The sequence below is a fragment of the Pieris rapae genome, chromosome 6 (assembly GCF_905147795.1).
Source record: "Pieris rapae chromosome 6, ilPieRapa1.1, whole genome shotgun sequence".
Taxonomy (NCBI): domain Eukaryota; kingdom Metazoa; phylum Arthropoda; class Insecta; order Lepidoptera; family Pieridae; genus Pieris; species Pieris rapae.
In genome coordinates this window covers 6,619,594-6,639,106 of record NC_059514.1, presented here as the reverse complement: position 1 = coordinate 6,639,106, position 19,513 = coordinate 6,619,594, and the positions used below count along the sequence as shown (strand labels likewise).

The following is a 19,513-nucleotide window of genomic DNA, read 5'->3' as shown; positions in this document are numbered from 1 at the left end:
TAAAATATGTTCTTGTGTCTGAATATTTATTGTCAACGTCTTACCGCCTTAGTGATCGTAAATGGTGCATAATGGTTATATTAAAAGGTTGTGACACGGAATTTTTTTACCATATCACCTTTAGAGGGAATAAACTCTTATAATCAACTTCGGCTCATTCATTATTAGCGACATTGCTTTCGGATTCATGTGTCTTTCATTGAGTTTGACCTAATTTGTAAGTCGCAAGTCACGTAGTCCGTAAAACTTATAACTTTATTATCTGTTGAGATACGCAACAGTCTGATCAAATGTAGCCTATTATTATCATTGATCTTTTCTATACAATAAACAGAACTATTTGTAATATTATATTATTTATATGTATTATTGAAAACAAAAGAGGGTGAAAACTCTATGCAGTAAAGAGATTAGGAGACAAAACAATGGAATACTGCAACTTAATTTTTTTTAATGGAAGTATCTTCTTCAAAGCCACAGCCATTCTACTCGTCCACACAGGAACAGTCCTTATAAAAATATATTGGTTCATTATTATACTAAATGATTCTGATTTACCGCATTCTTTGCAATACGCAGTAGCAAAGGATTGGTGTCTTGTTTTTATGTGGCAAGATTATTCATTATTGCAATTGTTAATATTTTAAATTTGGACCCGAAACAAAATAATCTTTCGGGTTTCGTAGTTTGATAAAAATTGAAAGAGACAGAAAATTACAAACAGGATGCTTAGTAATTCAAATACTTCGAAGATCCTTAAAACTGGGACAAAAACCACGTAATCTGTGTCTGGTGTAAAGAAAAACAATATGTTAATAATACACTAAGTTATCTTCTAGACTGTTATCACTAAAGTAAATTGTTACGTATATTAATATTCTCTTTGGCAAAACAAAATAGTACAACCTAAACGTTTGTACATTAAGTAAATTAATGTAAACAGAGGTACAAGGTTCATTATATATTAACCAAAGGGATGTTCTCGTTTGCTCCTCTTTGATCGACCCTCGTACTAAGCCAGGATTAAGGAGCTACCAAGTTTCAACTTTGCATAATTATTCGCTATATCAGGTTTAAAAAATCAATTTGCGTTTGTAAACCGCTGCTTATTTAAATAAGGGCGTTTGTCATTTGTTTATGGTTTTGAAAAGCTGTCTTAGATTCAAGTTTCTTCATTCTGTGTACACCGTTTAGATCGCAGAATCATTGTTAAAAATATCTCTATATTATAATTGAAAACTTATATTTATACTTATTATAAATATTATAATTATCTATATAAAAAAAAATTCTTTGCCAAACGTAAAACTCGAAAGGCGAAACAAAGTTCGTAGGGGCAAATAAATATTCAGTGTGATCAAACTATTTCAAATTATGTGCAATTCGTGTCGTTCTGATTTCAAATCCCGTTTTACGATGAAAAGGGTTGGCTCAGAGAGGCTTAGTAAAACAAAGTTAGTTTTATTATTTGTGCTAACACGTGTGACATAACACGATACTTCAGATTTTGTCTTTGAATATTTATAATCTAATCATTACATACAAATATACATCTCATCATAAATGTATACATTTATATACATCTATACATTCATATATAGTACATTTTGGTAATGTTTAATTAGACATATTAAATAGCATGACGCTTGACTGAAATTTATACATAAAATTTTAATACAAAAGTACACCTATGTCAATAAAATGGATTGGCTTGCACTTAGCTGTCAATCGATTTGATCCAAGTCACAAGGAGACAGTTCAAAATGTCGTTAAGTCTATAACCGTCGTCTTGATAGGCAATCTCTTGAGTTAAACAAGTCTGTCTAAAGACTTTGAAACACTTTAACCTTACTATGTTATGGTTGAAGTAACATTTTTATATTGAGTAAACAGGACCGATTTAAGTCCACACGGTTATAAAACACAGTATTTATATTGAAGGTTGGAGACTAAATTAATATTTAACTAGTATGTAATCTGGCATTTGGTAAGTTTTATATGCGTTATAATAAATGCAATGCCATTAATAAAAATCAGAAAATAAGTCTTTATTTAAAAACATCTCATAGTATACCAATTACTAATCCAGTAGGTACTTAATTTTTAAACTATATTTAATGTTATGTTTATAATATATATAACAATTATAAATGTATTTATCTGTCATGAGTAAGGAGAGATAAAATGCAGGTTTAACTCTATAAAACCCATCTAAACCATCTATATTGAGCCAACCACTTAGTCGTAACTCCGAGAAAATTTCATTTGAAACTTAGATTCTTACGGTTAAGGCAGTCTAGCCATTTCATTGGGGATTTGAGTTGTTACAATTAAGCACTCCAGATTTTTTGTCCAAAGCTTATTGTTAAATAAGAATGCCTATAAATTAGTTTAAGGTGGGAATCGAAAGATAAAATGTTGTACACTGTGTGAAAAGGATAATAATTTTAATATTTAACTTTGAAATTGATGCCATAATATGTTACATCTACAAATCTCAGTCAATAGTGTGACAAATATTTTCTTTTTTACACATAAGCTTTTCAAGTGTTTCAAGGTTTCGTTTTCGCGATAACGATTGTTTAGTATTTAGTGGTAACAAAATAGTTTTAAACAGACAAGGATATGCATGTGTGTGCGATATTAAATGGTCCAACCTCTAGACTAGACTTCCACCAACCAAAATAAGTGACACCAATTTCTTCATTTCGACTCATTCACTTTACTTATCTTGCCTTGTCACGTTAACCTTTTCAGATTTAAACATATCTCATTTACACAACACTTAATGTAATTAATTTATACCTTTTAAAAGTGTTTCATTTTTGATTTTGCAATGACCGCGATTCATTTCTAAAAATTGATTACCGAGAAACTTTTTTATCCCTTATTTGTGATTACTTCTACCATGCAATGTGGCTTCATCACTATAAAGCAATCTCGTTCAGCGATTTCGTTTCAATCTGTTTTACTAACGTAGTGAATAAATAGTTGGTTAATCTTGATTTGTCTTTTCTCCAAAAAGAAAACTCTGAAGGAAGCCGACGCTATTAAATGTATGAAACTACGTCGCTGCTCCATCAAGGTATTATAAACTATGGAAATAAATAAATAGATAATATTAATTATAACGGTGGCTTTAAATTGCTATAATAATTAAGTTCATATTTCCTCGACAGTTTCTATAATGTTTTATAAAGAAATAAGTTACTGTAGTAAAATGAAATAAGTGAAGAGTATAGTAATTATATTAGTTCTTTAATTTTTACGTTATCATTAGTAATTAGACAGATTTAGTGTTTTAAGATATATATAAGGATAACTAGAAAAGTCGTCTGAGGCTAAGTCGACGAACGAGTTTCACGTAATTAAGCGCAGACAATTTTCACTTTCTACAGGAAATGCTATAATTTTTAATGACAAGTTTCAAAATAGTAGACAACAGAGGTTGAATTACTACTCTGTATCAATAAGTGGGTATACACTTAAATAAAATGAAAACAAATAAGAATTAATTTATAAATATAATAGAAACAATTATTTATATTTATTTTGTATGAAGATGAATATAATTTTTATTGAAGGTATAACTAACAAAAATCAAGAAAAAAAAGAGTGAAATCTGCTAAGATGATTCACAGCAAAACAGCATTGTTTTGAGTTGGCGGATACTAATGCGTCTTAACCAATATTCCATGTGCCATGAGGCTAAGCGACACCTACACAAATACTTAGTATGGTTTTCAGTACATTGAAACAAAATTTTAAACGGTTTTACGGTATAATTAAAAGCAATATTAAGACTTTTTGGAAATAAACACCGACCGCAAAACACAAACCTACATGTAAGACACCCAAAAAACGCGCTTTCTTCTCTAAACGCTTTTTCTCCTTCAGAGGCCCTTTGATCTTTAACCACTTTCTTTATAACAAACCTTTATGCACACTATTCAAAACTTTTTGACATTCAATAATAATCTTAACCTGTCCTATGCTGTACGGAAAATAATATTGGTACTTTTATTTTATAGATTAATTATGAATTAATGTAAGTGTTGTGTAAAAATTATTATCTTTCATAAACTTGGCAAATGGAAGGGACTAGGGTATAGACTAGGCACTTTCTTGTAACTCAATATATTTTTATGAAGTGTTTCTTTCTTCTTTCTAGCTTACGTCCCTATTACCAACCAGAAGCCCGGCAGCGCATGACTCCTGTATAATATATGTCCATTGTCCATACACAATAAAAACTGAATGACAAAATTTTCCTGGCGTCTAGACAAAAACGAGCTGTATTACTCGTATTAGCTTTAAAATAATTTTCCTTCAGACAGTTATAAATGAAACTACGCTACGCCATTTAATTTTGCATGGCATTTAGTTGAAGCTAAAATGTTCATAGAGCGACGTCGAGTATACTCTAGCGCTTATAATCGTATTAACAACAGGCGTCGTCCTGAAGTCTAATTCCCGTAACTAAACCTAAGTTTATTATGTACAAAAAATATAGATGTGATAAACTAAGGACATGTTCAACCTATTGCGTATACGGCATTATTCTTTTTGATATAAAGTTCGTATTGTCATTTTGTATCCTACCCCGGTTCCACCTAAAAATAATTGAAATCAATCAACAAGGATAACGTAACCAGGCCAAAGAAAATGAGATGAATTTAAAATCAAACACGGCCGTGTCAAAACTTATCAAACTTATCAAAAATAATTGTTAACAATTTGGACTATTTCTAGTTTCTCTTGCTTACTCTGAGTAGGTACTCCAACTGGTTCGGAGACCCAACCTAGGGAAATCTAGTCCCTATTGGACGTTGCCTTTATTCCAAAGGCGTTATCATAGTAACAAAATAATTGTAATTTTTTAATCAGTTTAAAGTTTAAATTCTATTATCGGCTATTAGCTTTCTAAATTTTGTTTTTAATTTTCTTATGCTCCGTTATCGCAACGATAAAGTTACATGAATAGCGCTGTACGGGGACTTATAGTCAGGAGAAATCTGTTTAACGTTCATTGATGTGTAGTGTCTACGTTGAACGCTTTTAAAATATTACTTGAAATACTTCAAACATGGCAATACTTGCAAGATAAATTGACTTATGTTCAGAAGTTAAATTTGCTAAAGGTATAGAAATATTATATAATCTAAATTGTTATAATATGTATTAAGCAGAATTTCTTCCTTTGTTTTGCTTAACTCCTAAATTTGTGTAAAAAAGGTCATATAGAGAGTTTTATTATTGTTATTTTTAACGAAGTCTTTTTCAGTATATTTCTTATTAAAAACATGTAATGGTTTATGAATATTCCGATTCATGATTAGGACATTAATCGAGTGATATTTCAGTATTTCAAATAATTATATACAATCAAATATAATTTTAATACGTTTGTTAATTAATAATGAAAAAGTACGAGCCATCATACAGCAAATGCAAATGTATAATATGAATTTAATTTATAACACTTCAATGTTACTAAAATGATTCAACTTTTAACGTAATGAAATCCCACATTAAATTACATAATAGAAACGTGACTTCAATAAATTGAGCGTGGGAAAATACTTATTAGTTGTCTAAAAGTAACGAAACAAAACTACATGACAGTATCATATCAAGTTAATCAACCAAGTGTGCGGACACAAATATCCAGGCATTTTTAACCAGGCTATTAAATATATACTTAACACTTGATCGTCGCAAAAGCAATAAGACTTAAAATCGCTTGCACGTAAACTCTTCTTGGTACAGGCTTTGGAGTGAAAAGGTTGTTCTTAGCAAGAAATAATCGCACTTAAAGTGGCTAAGCGCTCGAGACTTCGTGAGATATATCGTTTGTATAACACATTACATACATCGTCTCAAGTTCTCAATGATTTTCAAGTGTTTTGTCGTTCCAAGTTGTTGCTTTTGGTTCAATAACATGAACAAATTGACTCATATGAGAAGTGGTAGTTAAAAAACTCAATTTTCAAAATACCGTTTTTAGTATGTACATTCTGATAGTTAACGTTATAAAGAAAAATTAAAAAAATTGTCTTTTCCCTAAGCAATTCAAAATGACTAGTTATTTGTATGGATTAAAGAGGTATGAATCCTGACTATGTCATATGTCATACTCTTTATTCCTGAGCCTTCTATGGAGGTGAAATGAACACGATAACCTCCGTCTATGTAAACCTAGTTAACCTTAGTTTCATTTGACTAAACCAGCGAAAATAACATTCGATTTGTTACTTATATATAATAACAGTAAAAAAGGTGACGGCAAGTAGTAAAAAATATGATAATTAGAATTAAATCAGCTCCCAGTCAAACTAAGTTGTTTATCCTTGAATGGCAGAAAATTTAATTAATGTGTAGGTATAATGTGGGCGAAAAACTGGACAAAATTATAGCTGTTCATAATTACTATTTTAAATCTAGTTCTATTTAAAAACGTTATATTAGATTAATATATAAAAGACTTCAGTATATTTCCCCAACTACTGACAATACGTCACCAGCATTGTATTTCCCAATCAAGTATCATTAAAAATATTCTTCATTAAGGCAACCCAGATCGAGTGCGGGGAAAAAGTTTTTCAAAAACTATGTCAAGCTTATTTTAATGAATGCATTTCGAAATATCCCAGCTCAGCCCTAATTAACATTTGACCTGGAAATCTTTTCATGGCAGCTCTGAAAATAGGTGGAAAAGGTATTACTGGTTCTACAGTTTTATTCCGACTAAATTTGTAAAGTGAATTTTTGAATGCATTTAAAAATAAAAAAAATAAGTGGCCAGTATTTATGTAAAAGTTTAAAGGTTTACTATTTATTATATTACTTAATATCTATATGCTTTAGATTATCTGTAGTTTCTTGATATACGTTCTCGAATTTTGCCTTACCATCAAATTCCATCATCCAAATCTCTGCAGACGAACCTTGAATGAACGGGTCGCTGACTCGCTGCAAGAATCATCGTGAACATTCTATTCCTCCCGGAGACCTCAAAAAGTCTGTTGTGCTCTCGACACCTTGAACTACCTTATTTACATATATATATATATAATAACAATTATTGACTGAATGCTAAGTTGTCTGTATGTCAAAAATATATTTGATTGAACGGAAATGATATTTAGATACTTTGAATTGCACCATAGATAACTTCAATAAAATCTTTAAACTTTTGTTGTAGTTGCTATTATTAAGCCAAAGAGAAACAAAATACAACAACATAGATTCATTCGGGCGTTAATAAAATCGGGTCCAAGGCGCTCTTTATTTCTCAGTGGAAGTGGATAATTATTTTTAATTGTCGTCGAGAATTTTTTTGCGAAATGAAACAATGGCGTCTGTCTGTCGCCATGATGTTTTGATTTCTTAAGTCTCTAAAATTTCGGAAGATTATTTAACTTCGAATTTCTTTATCTACAGTTATTTGGTAGGAATTCATGTATTAAGTAATTAATATCAGTATTATGTGGAATGAATAAAAATCTTATTTTCGAACACGTAATTTCGGAAACAAAGGGTAATCTGGTTAAGTGAAATTACGCAGTATTAATTAACTCTTTGATTAATAGTTTAATTAACTCTAATAAAATTATAATTAAATTCGTCTTTCTACGTTTCTACGTCCAATTATTATATGTACTCGTCCGGTGAAGGACATCGTGAGGTCGCTTGCATGTCTTAAAATCATCAGCGGATGTCAGGCACAGGTGGCCTTCTTGCCACATCTTCAAACCATGACATGCCCTGTTTGGGAGTCAGCCTTTAATACAAACATTGTAGGCTAAAACAATTTGTCATCTCTCGTTTGTAAACCTTGTAAAGTACAAAGCGCCACTTTAATATTAATCACGGTTTTGCGCCCACCTGTGTCCTGACTCCTGACATTTTAATAATTAATGACGGATAGGCGACCGGCTGTTGATGACGTCACTCCGTAATGACCGGTTGTGACGTAATATAGGACAGACTAATACGTACTAATTTGTTTAATTTATTAGTTGTTTACTTTACGAGTTATTAATCAAAGAAGAAACTAATTTTAATTATTTTGTTTCAAGAAAGTTTATTGTATTTAATATAAAGCATCCATGATATCTCTCTATATATCTATCTCTCTATCTATAGTAGTAAACACAACGCAAAGGTTACCAAGGCACACTCACAGACTTATTTATTTATGCTAACTGAACCAGGTTGAAATGTGTCCGCCGCATTAGTACGGCTATTAAAGAAAAATAACTTCACTGTAAAGCTAAAAACTTCCACACACATATGTTTAAATCGTTAATTAAAATACATGGAATTAAGCGGAAAAAGCGCTTATAAAAGCGATTAAAAAGCATCACTTTTCCAGTCCACCGCTTTACGGTCTGTGTTTGCCAAACGTTGTACCAGACATTGTTCGGCGGATTTTAATTAAAATCAAGTTATCCGTGATCGATGGACGGACACACGATATTCTCGTTATGCTTTAGACAAATTGAGTGTCACCGTGTCGAGGGACGCTCCTATTACTTTTTAATACTCGACCAGACAGCTTGTTTTAGCAAATTGGTTTTTTTAAAGCCTTTTTTTTTTAAGCCAAAAGAATAACGTTTTTGGTTTCATATAGATTCTTTTTAGTCAATTGGACTACGAGATATATTATTTCAAAAAGCGATTAGTCGTTTAAACACAATAGATAACTCTTTGGCCTCGTCTGGTTTCGATTTCTAGTAAAAAATTACAAGTAATTTATAGGAACTGTCTGTCAAGTACTACATGATTCCACCTAACTAATATTAACTGTAATGAACTGGTAAATTGTGTATCATAAAATATAAATAATATACGTGACTAACATAGTTTTTACAAGCACAGAAATTATTACTTTTATTTTTAGTACCAACTGTGTCGCAGCAAAAATGTCAGTAACATTCGTACATTCCACTTTTAGAGTGGTGTTTAATTAACATGGCTGCGACGCCAGTGAAATAAATCTTGGTTAATGTCCCTTTAGTCTGGTCAGCTGGGCCCATACATGCTTTAAAGAGATTACCGAATTACTGAACGTTGCTATATTGATAGGGTTTTACCTGTGACTGGCCTTATGCCTAATGCAGTCCGATTTATAGGTCTGTGGCTCATTTGTAAATCATTCTAAATTTGAATTTTTTGTTGCAAGCTGCAAGCAGCTAGGCTGTTCAAAATACTGTGTTTACTATTACTATTACTAGGCTTGCAGTTATTATCATTTAGTTTTGTGATTATATTTCTTTGAATAAAATAAAACTGTTTTTTTTTTAAATTATCCATTTTAATTCTTGTTGAAAGGTGGCTGTCAACCGCGCAATGCGAATTGATGAAAAGGATTTGTTTGTCGTATTTCATATACCAACTAAACTAAATTATTTTTGTTTCAGAAATGCAACATTCTTAGAACCACATTTGCAAGGTGTCAGACGGCGAGACAGTCGAAGCTCGGATTCAGAACACGAGAGGTCCACTGAAGATGACGAGAGGTCACTCATACGCTCCTCTCCAAGAAGCAGACATCCACCCCCTGACAATGAACCGCCACCGCCGATGAAGCCAAGGGAGTTCTTCGAAAGATTACAAAGTCAAGCAATGAGAGAGATTTCAGGGAAGACGAAACGAGACCAAGCAATCAAAGACGCGAACCAACTGTTTCGACCGCTGGATACGGACGGCAGCTTGGTTGATAGTCTTAGTCAGGTGAGTTTTCATGTCAATTAACCAACTTCATACCTAAATAGATGAAACATAATAATTCCTTTTTTCCATTTAAAAGTATCGATACTGAACAAAATTAGCCTCAAGCTCATATAAAAATCTAGACCAGAGTTCCCCAAAGTTTTTTGTGTCGTAGACTCCTTGCCAAGTTTTTTCCGTGTTAGGTTAGTTAGACCCCCTACTTACCTGATATTGATTTCCTGTAAATTTCTAACTATAGTGAAGTTTAGTGTTAAAATTTTAACGTAAAAACACTTGTTAATTTATACATTTATCAATTGAATTTCTTTATTTTCATCCTACAACTTACACAATTTTATAAACATATATAATAATTTTTTTACTTCATAGGTACTTTTTTAAATATGTAATGTATATGTTTTGATATTAAAAGATAGTATGATGTAAGTAAATAGGTACTATCAGTGTATGTGTTGAGATCCACTATCGTGGACCCCCATTTTCATTTCATGGACCCCCGAATTTTTTTTTCGCTGACGTAGACCCCTTGCAGGTTGTAATAGACCCCTAGGGGTTGATATAGACCACTTTGGGAATCACTGGTCTAGACTTACTTTCGAGTGAACTTTTAGTTTCATAAACAATAAACTCCTGAACTGAGGCTCGCTATAACTCTTGTTTTAATCAAAGAAAATAGAGCTTTCGTAACTACTTGTAACCAACAAAGCGAAAAAAGTTTTTACTCCGAGTTTCCTGGTCTGTATTTAAAGTGAAGATATACGAATGTATAGAAGTAAAATTGCATTAACCCGTCTATTTGCGCCGATTTCAATGTACAGATTCTGAATGCTTGTCGGAACTGTAAATTCGCTACTTCCTTCTATATTTATTCTATTTTGCTTCCATTACCATATGAATATCGCGTACACGAGCTGAACATCATTCAATTCCATTCGCGGAATTAAATTTTTGCTTCTAAATTTGAATGGGCGTTCCCTAAATGAGGTATTACGTCCCTTTGTCGCTTGTTTTTATTTACTCGAGTACGAGGAAAACGTACTAAGGTTATTAAAGATAATGGTCTTGACATTTCGTGGTCTTTATTAAAATTCTGTATAAAGCCCGGGGTGCTTTGTGTGATACGTTTAAATTAAGCAAACATTCTGAGTGGTTCTTAGGAACCGAAATGTTTATGATTTTGTGGTATGATCGCAATATTTACGCATAGCGGCAGCTGCGCTCAAAATGCACTTACGTCCGTGACAAAAGCACTCTTGAGGTACAACTCTAGTCAATTGCATGAATGCTTGAAACGCTCCCTTACAATTGTCGACGCGTTGTTAAAGTGCTACATTTTGTCAAACTGATGCTTACCGGTTAATTTCAGTATTGTCAAGAAGCCATTTTGTCCGGGCCCCGTCACTTCCGGTGTTCGCCCCCCGTAATCGACGCGTGAAAAGAAAAACCCTGAATAATTTTCAGTGCAGTCGATTCAATGCTTCCGCTCCTGCATTCTATCGTTTAGTAATCAGTGACATTGTTGTGAAATTGTTAAAAAAAAAATCGTATTAAACGTTTCTTGACTTCCCAGTCTATTATTGAGGATAAGTTTAGATCAAATAAGAGTGATCTTTGTTCAAATAGAAATTTGGCATCATATCTAAAAAACGTATATTTTGTTATATGAAATTACATGCTTACTGTAAATTTATTTGTTTAATGAAAAATAAGCCAAGATATTTTATAGTATTTTTTTTTATTATAAGAAAAAAATATTATTATTATCTTTATTAGAATGGAGTGAAGTATTAATGTACTAAAAAACAGAAATGGGTACAAATATCTGTGCGCAATTGAGATATATAACGGTAATAATCAAACTTAGGTAGCTAAAACATACATATAAATTATATTAATTATAGATTATATTAATCGTCTTTTTCGCATTTAATCACAGGCCATAATAAATGTCACTTTGAACTAATTTGGTTACCCCAAGTATAATTATCGTGTAAAGCCCTCAAAGGACAACCCCGGTACAAACGGTTAATCGTTATCACTCGCTTACTAATGTCACATGTCATGTTGGTCTCTTGTGGATATGATACCCATATCATTTTCCTTTTTGACTAATACAGTATATCACAAAAAACCGCTTTAACGGTGATGCCTTTGGGATATTAAGAAGCGGAAGGCAAAAGTTGGTAGTCAAAAAAATTTAATAGTGTACTATTGTATTGATATACATATATGCTACAAAAAAGGTTTTTAATGATGCTTAGGTAAATATAATATATATGTCGTAAGTGACATTATATAATTTTTGAAGCTCTTTAAGTCTGCTGACGTATTCATATTAATAATTGCAAGGAAACCTTTATACATGTTGATATATTTATTAAAATTACAGTCCTCATTCATAAAAACTAAATTTTATATATTTGTTATATTCTCCTTCTGTCAAATTGTATTAACGCTGTGATGAAAAGAGAGACGAGATCACTTGAGATAAAACGGTTTCATTAAATGTGTTAATATTTAGCAAAACCAAATAATTTATGTTCGATCGTTCATTAAAATTACATACGTTATATATTAATGTTGGTCGAATCGCGAATATTAATTAACCGATGGCGGCGTCCGTTTGATTCACCTTTTAGCGTAAAGGAAATGGAACTATGAATGAAACTAAAAAGGTCTGTATTTAAATTCATGGTCATACAACAGCCATTATGTAAGTTGATTCCGGTATCGCCAGTCAGGCACATACAATTCTATTCAGAATTATTATCCTAGGACATCTGATTCAGGTATTTAGGCTAAATTTAGTAAACGAGTGAGGAGAGATACGCTAGTTACGTCATAATGTTATTATGGACTGTATATTTATTTATTTATAAATTTGTTGTATGACCATGAATTTAAATATAAGATAGAAACAACTATATAAACATAAAAGATAAATAAAATACAACTTCTTATGTGACAAGCGTAATACATAAGAGATAAAAAAAATAAAGAAAACAATTGAATTATAACAACTAAAAGAAACGACTTCAAAGTGTGAGGAGTGCAGCTTTGGATGTTTATGAAAGCTACATTTTCTGTACTTACATATAAAATATTCGAAAAGTTATAGCTGTTACTTACGGCTATATCGACATTAACGGGGTTTTAGTAGGTTTACAGACACCGTAAGAAAGTCATTAGAGATTGTAGCAGCTGGTGCAAATGAACGGAGATATAAATATCTTTTGTTTTATTACTAGATTTTTGTCTTGTAGGCTTGGCGAATAATAAAAAATTGTTAACAACATTGTTAGTTTTGCCTATGTAAAGACAACTTTAAGATACATATGTTGGTTATTCTAAAATCTTACGCGAAATTAATTGAAAAATCATAAATGGAATGACCACAGAGCGTAGAATTTTTCATTTTCTCTAATAATACCAAATTCAAATATTTACGATAATTCTATTTCTAAAATCACACACAGAGTACTATGCCACATCGTACAAAACTTAACAGGCTAAATAAAACAAACAGAAGCACTTGTAAAAAGCAAAAGGGCAATTGGACGAAGGAATAAGAGCAATAAACGCGTCATTACCACACGCTTGAAGGACTTATTGATTTTAATCGTGTGAGTCAATGCTTGGACCAGTGTTTGCTTTGATTGAACTTGGAGAAAACTTTATATGAACTTATTACTTGGGGTTTTGCATCCGTATTTTTTTTTTGCGACGTCTGCACTCGATTCCGCTCGTTAAAACTTTGTCGCTTTGCGTCGGGTTTTCTAGTTTTCGCAAAATAAATTGCGGATGTTTTGATACTTTTTAACGAGTACTCCATTAGTTCGTGGTGGGTTATGTCATTTCGTCTCAATTTCATCGTCTCTTCAAGTTGAATTAATATTCCTATAGTAATCATAAATTAATATTTGTAAAACGAGGTTTCTTTAACTGTGTTGTTATATGTGTATGGGCTGAACAATGTTCTTATATTATTAATATTTGCATTTAATGTTGAAATGAAATAGGCATTATAATTATGTATGCATTGCACTGCCTATTACTGTATCCATGCGTCTGTTTTTTTTTTAATTTTTCTTAATGACCTGGATATAGTCCATTGCCCACCCAACCCATGTTCTACACTAGTGTAGCAGACGTCGAAATTTGTTATTCCAACAAACAATATTGACGTGAAATGGTAAATTATAATTCATTTCGTGACTAGAATCTTTCAATCATCAAATAATCAAACTACTCCAATAACTGGTGATATGATTAATTTTCACTGTGCGTTTCAATAGACCGTTACACCAGTAATTAACCTAATTAAAAGTCTTCGCTAAAGTTAGTAAGTGATTTGGGAGCAGGTGTTCCGGGCTCACTCCTTAAAAGTCTCTCCCATCGCCAGAACTTAAACACGTGTGACCACTTTGCACTTAGTTCTCGAGTTGAACGACACTAAGCGTCAAGAGTTGTATATTTTTATGAGTTTTTGGTGATACACAGCTGCCTCTTAGGAGATTGCAAGGGGCCGAATGGCATCGTTGATAGCCTAACTTTGTAATTGCTGTGACAAATTTTAGGTTAATGCTGTTACAAAAACCTACAAAATGTATTTAATCTGTATATACCAAGTGTAATAAAAAATATTATGATAAGATCACAATTTTTTGTTTGTAAGTAGTTCTTGTAAAAACGATATAATTTTGGATTAAATAAATAACATCAATGTAATAAAATTTTAATGTCATACGAAATGCTTACATCCACAAGCTATAACATTCACCGCGAACAATCCAACAAAATTAATGTACCACAGAGTACATTCTCACGTAGCCGTTTAGCACCATAGAAAACTAATTGCAATCCAACTTTCCTCATAAATCCGTGTATATAGATGCTATAATTTCACCAAAAGCGTTGCTTTTGTGTGGGATTTAACACCTTACCTCGCGGAGGCCTTTGTGTCATGATTCATAGCACACCATTATTGTTACCGATTTCCAAATTAATTTCCCGGCTAAATAATAGAAGCGTCTAGCAAATTATTGTTTTAATTGTATCGATATTCAAATGATGTTTTTAATTTAAATGGAATATAATTTAAACATGGACCGCATTCTATTTTCAAATAATTGTTGTTTTTAATATATTAATGATAATTTCAATATTTATATTTCAGTTTTGAGGTATCAAAGTAAGTATATTGTGTTTTACTTCAAGTTATAACTTATTCTCTTGTACAATAAACCTCAGTGGGTTTTGCATATTTTGCCCTTGTCACTCTCGTATTCACGCGAATATAAAATGTTATATGACATTCTTCAACGTAGGTGTATAATATGTTTCTGAATAAAACCGTAAATATATATCTGCATACAACTAATGCAAAGTTTTGTGGTCTTATTGGTGTTCATTTAAATTGTATTAACCTCATAAAACAATTGACAAATCACAGAATTACAATTAAAAATAAATATAAAATCTTCGTTATCTTGACGTTATCTGAGTCCGAGTAGGTATGAGCTTCTAACAATACAGGAAATATGAACCAAATGCAGCAAAGTATTAACTGTCGCGTGCAGAATCCCTCCAATTGATTCACGGTAGAGATACGGGCACTCGCAAATGTTGGTTCACTGAATCGTTTATTTGCCGCAGACCATTAATTTATAGAGCAATAACGGCGGCTACGATTTTTATTTATCTCCCAATGTATGCGTATTTGGCTAAACCACTGGCTGTTTACATGCTCTGTGTACACGCGTGAAAACCTTTTTTGAGTGAATAGTACTTTTTATATAGGAGTGAGTTTATAATTTGTATTTACCTGGAAAGGTTTTCAATGTGTATTATGATTAAAATTATTAAGCCATAAACTATGTTTATGAATAACGCTCATTTTGTGTTATTTATCATTTTTAAATGTTTTGCAATAAGCCATCATATTCAACACTAATTGCAACAAATGTCCCTGATTTAAATTTAAAATTAAATGCGGTGTCATTTAACATGCAATATTATGCACGGGACTTTGTCTCAATTAACGAATATGACGTCCCCTAGCGATACATAAAACCTCAGTTTAATAAAAGCTCTCATAAATTACAACACAGCAGAATATATTTAATTTCTAAACATTAGGTATAGTATTAGTTTCATTATTTAAATAGAATAATTATTGAAATGATAATGAATTTTGTATAAAAAAATTGTGATTAATTAATGGTTTAACTTTTAAACTGTAATAATCGTTTCACATAGAATCATCACAGGTATCTTCGTTTTTGGTCAAATAGAGCATACCTTATAATCTATTATTATCTGTACTCTATAGTGTTTAGATACATCATTCTTATTTTTTTAACTATACAGTATAGACAAAACTATCTGTGTAATTAAAATAATATGTTATTGTCACCTGCCCCAAGGGCCAATCTGAATGTGTTAATTGTCACTGGATTTGGAAAGAAAAAGCCATACACCAAACGGAGGATTATTAAAGCTAACAATAATTTATCTTCATATATTCTTTATATTATAAAATAAAACAGACGTTTATTATATAAACATATGTATCTTTATTGACAGATATTACATCAAATTTAAAAAAGAACTGTATTCTATAATGATACATTTAATAAACTATGGGTGATTGCTTCATGGTAAAACATTTTCGAGCCTACTAATATTTTATTTAAAATTGCCGAGACATTTGCGGGATATGGCGATAAAATCTTTAATAAAATCATAGCTATCCCTCTTATCCTATATCCAAGGTCTTTGACCGCTAAGAAAAGGGTAAAATATAGTCAGAAACGAAACATACGGGTTCTTAACGGGATGGAATGATACGAAATTGCCGCCTTTGTACTAACCGAACCTTCGAATCGAGAAATAATATTTCCAACTCCGTGAACAAAGCCTTCCTTCGTTTGAAGTGAATGCCTTCGAAATTTGTCGCGAAATATCTTATCGTTATAAAAAAGTATTCGCATTCAACAGTTATTGCGGTGCAACCTTTTTGATGTTTATTTGAATCTCTACTTGTCTATTTTGTTGGAATTTCGGGATAAATTCAGATTATGCACATATAAATATCTCAATACGTATATATCAGTTTACATCATCATTACATATTAGTGTATTAATATCGTTCTTAATAGTTCAGTAGGATTCGTCATTTTTTAGGGGGAAAACATTCCGTTTTCATCACAATATAAAACACATATTAAAAATAAATAAATCAGTGGCGCTACAACTTCTTTAGGTCGTGGCCTCAGATTTCTTCTGTCTGTCTGAATCTGTTTCATGATTATTTTTAAATCTTATAGGCAAGTAGTTGATCAGCCTCCAGTGCCTGACACACGTCGTCGACTTTTTGGGTTTAGGACATATCGGTTTCCTCACGATGATTTCCTTCACCATTTGAGCGAATGTTAAATGTTCACATAGAAAGAAAGTCCATTGGTGCACAGCCGGGGATCGAACCTAAGACCTCAGGTATGAGAGTCGCATGCTGAAGCCACTAGGCCAACACTGCTCGAAACACATATTAGTGAAATTTAAATTAACATACTATAAGAATGAAATGAAATGATAATTTAGGCACAGCATCAGCATCAATCTGTAGTTCTTTTGAATTTAAATGAGCAGTGTTGTCCGTTATCTTGCGACTCTCATCCCTGAGATCGTAGATTCGATCCCAGCGTAAGATCAAATGACATTCTGTCCAGAATTTAACATTCGTACAGTAAAGGAGAACACCGTAAAGAAATAGTTACATATCGGAGATTAAAGGGTTGTAGCACCACTGTTTTTTTTAAATCAATTTTACAAAGGTTCTTAAAGAAATTTAGTCTGCAAACTGAATTTACAAAACGCATTTGACCTACGTTTATACATGTCCGCAAAATAGTCTCTTTTGCTTACAATGTACGAAGAAGTTTAAAACTATATACTCTTAAACTCAATAGTCTGAATCGTAGTTTTGTAACAAATAAATAACGTTCTGAACAACGTTAGATTCTCGAGGGAGTGAACTAAGAAATAGCGACAGATTTAATCATGAGAAAATATAGGAAGTCTACGAAGTACCTAATTCCCTTGCTTACGACACGGGAATGGGCACCGTGCCCAACGTGCAATTTAGAACAACTTATATTTTATATTAATTGGTTTTGTTCTAATGTGATCAGATTACATGACATGGTTTCCTCAATGAAATTTCGTTAATTGCTCTGAGTGTCGTTTATCTTATAACTGTATCCTGTGCCGTTGATTTTTATAATTCATTTAAAATCACAATTTTTGCTTCAACTTTTCTCACAAAAATTTATTTAGATTTTTTTCTTTTTCAGCTTAAACACTTATAAAAATGTATTAAATAATAATCACGTCTTATTACCCGGTTCTCCATCGGCTTTTAAATAATACCTATGAAGTCAAGCAAATAACGATAAGAAAGATTAAACGCTATAAAGTCCCCGTTCATTTACTGAAATCTTGTGCCGAGTTTATATTGTCAACAAGCCAGACAAACATTTACACTGGCCTATAACTTTGCATTAACAGTTTTGTTTAACTTGTATAATACGCTGCTAACATATTACATCGTATATTCCTCTCCTATTAATGCTGGTATGCTTTCAACTGAAGCTTATATATAATCTTTAAACCGTAAAAAGTTGCCATATACCTCGTCATATGTTATAACATTTTTTTTTTAATAACCAATGAATACATTATTTCCAGAGCCGAGAAAGTCTGTCATCAGATGGTGAGGGTGCAAAAGGCGACTGCTCCTCAGTGGGGACTTCGGGGTCTGATTCCGAGGAACAGCCACCATGCGACATTGGTCTACTGGAGCGGCTGATACGGACCCACCCAGTGTGGTTTCTGCCTGGTATACAAAGAGCGGGTGCATTTCACCTCTTGCAGGGAAAAGAGGAAGGGGTGAGTTATTAAAAACGAAGCAAAAGTTATCTAAATATAACTTTTGCTTTGTCGAGAGTTTAACTTTTGTTTGGTATAAAGTCTACACTTAACTAATTTACTATGACAGTCCAGTTGATATAGTCATTTTTTTATTATAACTAAAATAGGTTTAAATAAATAACGAATAAAACTGCTTTAAATTATCAATGTCTGCAATTTTAAAATTAATTGGAAAATCAATATTAAAATGTGATTCGTAAAAGATTCTTTTAAGCGGAACCGGAACATCTTTTTTTATTTATTTATTTATTTTTATTTATTTATTAATAACAAAATTAAAAAATAAAGAGAAATGTAAACTGGTTAACTACTGATATTATTATAATCTAGCTTTGTGTATTTATTTACGGCTTATCTTCGCTGCTATTATAAGGCCATAAGTGTATAGTTTGAAAAAACAAGCCAATATACTAAGTATGGGTTAATGGTTAATGTAATAACGCTACTTTGAGTCTTCCGGTATTCCAGATATCCGCTTGTTAACGGATATCTTACATAATGGTAGGTTAAACAGGAAGAGTATAAACAATTATGTCAAAGCGTTCAAATACATGTGAAACTTGAATGGCAGAATATGTCTGCTATATTTTAAGCCTCTAAGGTCTTCGGCTAGTTGTTTAACATACAAATAATTTAATAGATATTTCTTTGCAACATTGTTAGTTTTGGATAGTAGATCAATAGTAGACAATCTAGACTAAAGTTTGAATAAAGAGGCAAAAGGATAGAAAGAGAAATAGAATGAAAGTTGTCTAACTATATTTTATAAAGTCTTGGAACTTGA

General features: G+C 31.9%; 1 protein-coding gene across 9 annotated transcripts in view; it reads left to right on the top strand.

Moving 5' to 3' along the window:
• Nucleotides 1-19,513, top strand: part of LOC110992402 (protein sprint) — a 158,477-nt gene that overhangs the window by 121,491 nt on the left and 17,473 nt on the right. For all 9 annotated transcript variants that reach the window (XM_045628777.1, XM_045628776.1, XM_045628775.1 and 6 more), the window contains 2 exons: nucleotides 9,426-9,738; nucleotides 18,487-18,687. In XM_045628777.1, coding sequence (XP_045484733.1) covers nucleotides 9,426-9,738; nucleotides 18,487-18,687 — 514 coding nt within the window. The remainder of the gene's footprint in view (nucleotides 1-9,425; nucleotides 9,739-18,486; nucleotides 18,688-19,513) is intronic.